The following is a 2,250-nucleotide window of genomic DNA, read 5'->3' as shown; positions in this document are numbered from 1 at the left end:
GGGCCTGCAACAGGGAAAGGGGCAGGATCAGTGGTTTCGGAATGCCTCCCCAACTCCTCTCCCATCACCCTGTGGCCTTGAACTCTCTATGGGCACAACGCCAAGATGCCAGTCTCATGAATATTCTGCTAGAACCATGCTTCCAGCAAGGGGCAGCCAGAGGCGCAGGAAATGCAATGTCTTCTCTGCTGCCCGGCCTGGGGGAGACCTCCCCTCCCCATCCCCTCCTTGCCCATACTGACTCGTGTTCTGGCTTGGAGGGACTCTGACTTTGGCCAAAGGTAGTGTGACCTTTCCCAGATGCCGGATACCAGGGGCTGGGTGCCTGCACACTGGCATCCTGTGGTCTGAGATGCGCTCCGCCTGATGGGACCCCAGGAGGTGTGTCTTGGGGCGGGAGAGCTGTGATGGTTGAACAGTGGGGTGAGGATGAGAGCAGCACAGGGATCTGCTACCAGGATCTGTCCCAGCTACTATACCAGGCTGGGGACAGAGACTTTGTGGAGGGTGGTGTCTCCAGGTGTGGGGTAGGCTAGAGGTACCCTGGAGCCTTTGGAGAAATCCAGCCCTCAGGCCCCCAGCTGCTATGGGAGTGCCTAGACACCCCACCCTGCGCCTTGCCTCACCCCTTGCCCGGCGACCTCGAAGGATCGGGACCTCCGCTTCCTTCTCTTTGCCTCCAGCGACTCCTCCCCTTTCTTGCCCAGGTTTTTCTTCTGGCCACGCAGCCAGGGCCCAGGACCGTCCCCATGATGCCCGACTGCCCGAGACGGGGCCTCGCCCGTGCTGCTGGACAGGTTGTCCTCACTGGCAGCATGCTGCAGCATGGGGCTGGGTGGCCGCTTGCAGGCCAGCGGGCCTGGTGACCGCACATCGTCGCCCTTGCTCAGTGAGTGCAGGGACAGGCTGCTGCGCTCTGTCGCAGGTGCCAGCAGGTGTCGCCCCTCGGTGCCCAGGGCCTGCGAGCGCCGCCGGGCGGCCTTCACCGAGATGCACTTGGTGCCAGTCATGATCTCCTTCCTCTCTGCAGCGGGACACAGGGAACCCCCAACCCGAGATCAAGGCCACCTCTTAACAGCCTCCTCTGACATGGCAGACGTAGGTAGGAGCCAGACTGCCTGGGTTTCAACCCCAGCACTTTCCAGGGGTTTGCTATGCAAGAAACTTGGGCCCATTTCTGAGCCTCACTTTCATCTGCAAATGGGGGATGGTAAAACTAATGCCATCGGGTTATTTCCAGGATTAATTGAGAAAATGGGCTCAACCTACATTTTCCAGGGGGTAGACATTGAATTGATATTTGCTATTAGAGGGATGACTGAGTGGAGGCGGCGGCGGGCGGGTGGGGACACCATTCTCCATGCCACATGTCTCTTTTCTAATTTCCAGTTTTGCCCCGGTCTCTCTAAAAAAGAGACCTTTTTGCCTCAAGGTCTCTCCTTGATGTAGAGAGGACCCTTAAGTGCCCTTGACTGACTAATCCTCAGGGGCAATGGTGCCTCTTCAGAATGTGTAGGACCCAATGCATGGTTGCACTTGGCAGTGAAGAGGGCAGGAAAGGGCTTTGGACTGGGTGATCTGAACAGTTTAGACAAGGCCAGGCGAGGTGGCCAGGGCAGCAGAGGGCACACATACCTTTGTGGGACAAGGGGATCTCCAACAGGATCTCACTGCTGTTGGGGGAAGAGCTGATCCAGCTGCCCAGGCTGTCCTGAGCCGGGGCCTATGAGGTGGAGTGTTGGGAGGAGGAAACCCTTAAACACAGCAGGGACCCCATGCCCCACTCAGCAGAGATAGCGGGGCCTCAGGCTGGTGCCGTTTGGGAAAGGCTCCATCCCAACTGCTGCTGTCCACCCCCGTGTCCCGCACCCACTGCAGCNCCAATATGGCGAAACCCTGTCTCTACTAAAAATACAAAAATTACCCAGGCGTGGTGGCGGGCACCTGTAATCTGAGCTACTTGGGGGGCTGAGGTAGGAGAATCGCTTGAACCCGGGATTCAGAGGTTGCAGTGAGCCTACAGCACGCCACTGCACTCCAGCCTAGGCAACAGAGCGAGATTCCGTCTCAAAAAAACAAAAAACAAAACAAAACAAAAAAAACTTTACTGTCTGCCTCTCTCTTTATATTAGTAATTATTTTTTTAAAAAGAAGCTTTACTGTCTGTTGGAAAACCATCACAGCAAATATGCAGGTCTATAAGGAAACAGAGCCCATTCCGGTGGTGCAGGCATGACCTCGCAGTCCTAC

The 2,250-nt window shown here is 56.6% G+C and overlaps 1 protein-coding gene across 1 annotated transcript; it reads right to left on the bottom strand.

The window, feature by feature from the left end:
* Positions 1-242: 242 nt before the first annotated feature.
* On the bottom strand, positions 243-1,723 carry KIF19 (kinesin family member 19; the record flags this gene model as incomplete). Its single annotated transcript, XM_025374622.1, has 3 exons — positions 243-402; positions 627-1,024; positions 1,636-1,723. Coding segments are annotated over 3 exons (646 nt in total), but the record flags the coding sequence as incomplete, so codon positions are not given.
* Between the last annotated feature and the right edge of the window lie 527 nt (positions 1,724-2,250).

The sequence above is a fragment of the Theropithecus gelada genome, unplaced genomic scaffold (assembly GCF_003255815.1).
Source record: "Theropithecus gelada isolate Dixy unplaced genomic scaffold, Tgel_1.0 HiC_scaffold_7543, whole genome shotgun sequence".
In the NCBI taxonomy this organism is placed as follows: Eukaryota; Metazoa; Chordata; class Mammalia; order Primates; family Cercopithecidae; genus Theropithecus; species Theropithecus gelada.
Note: the sequence above shows the minus strand (reverse complement) of the source record. Positions and strands in the feature narration are given on the sequence as shown.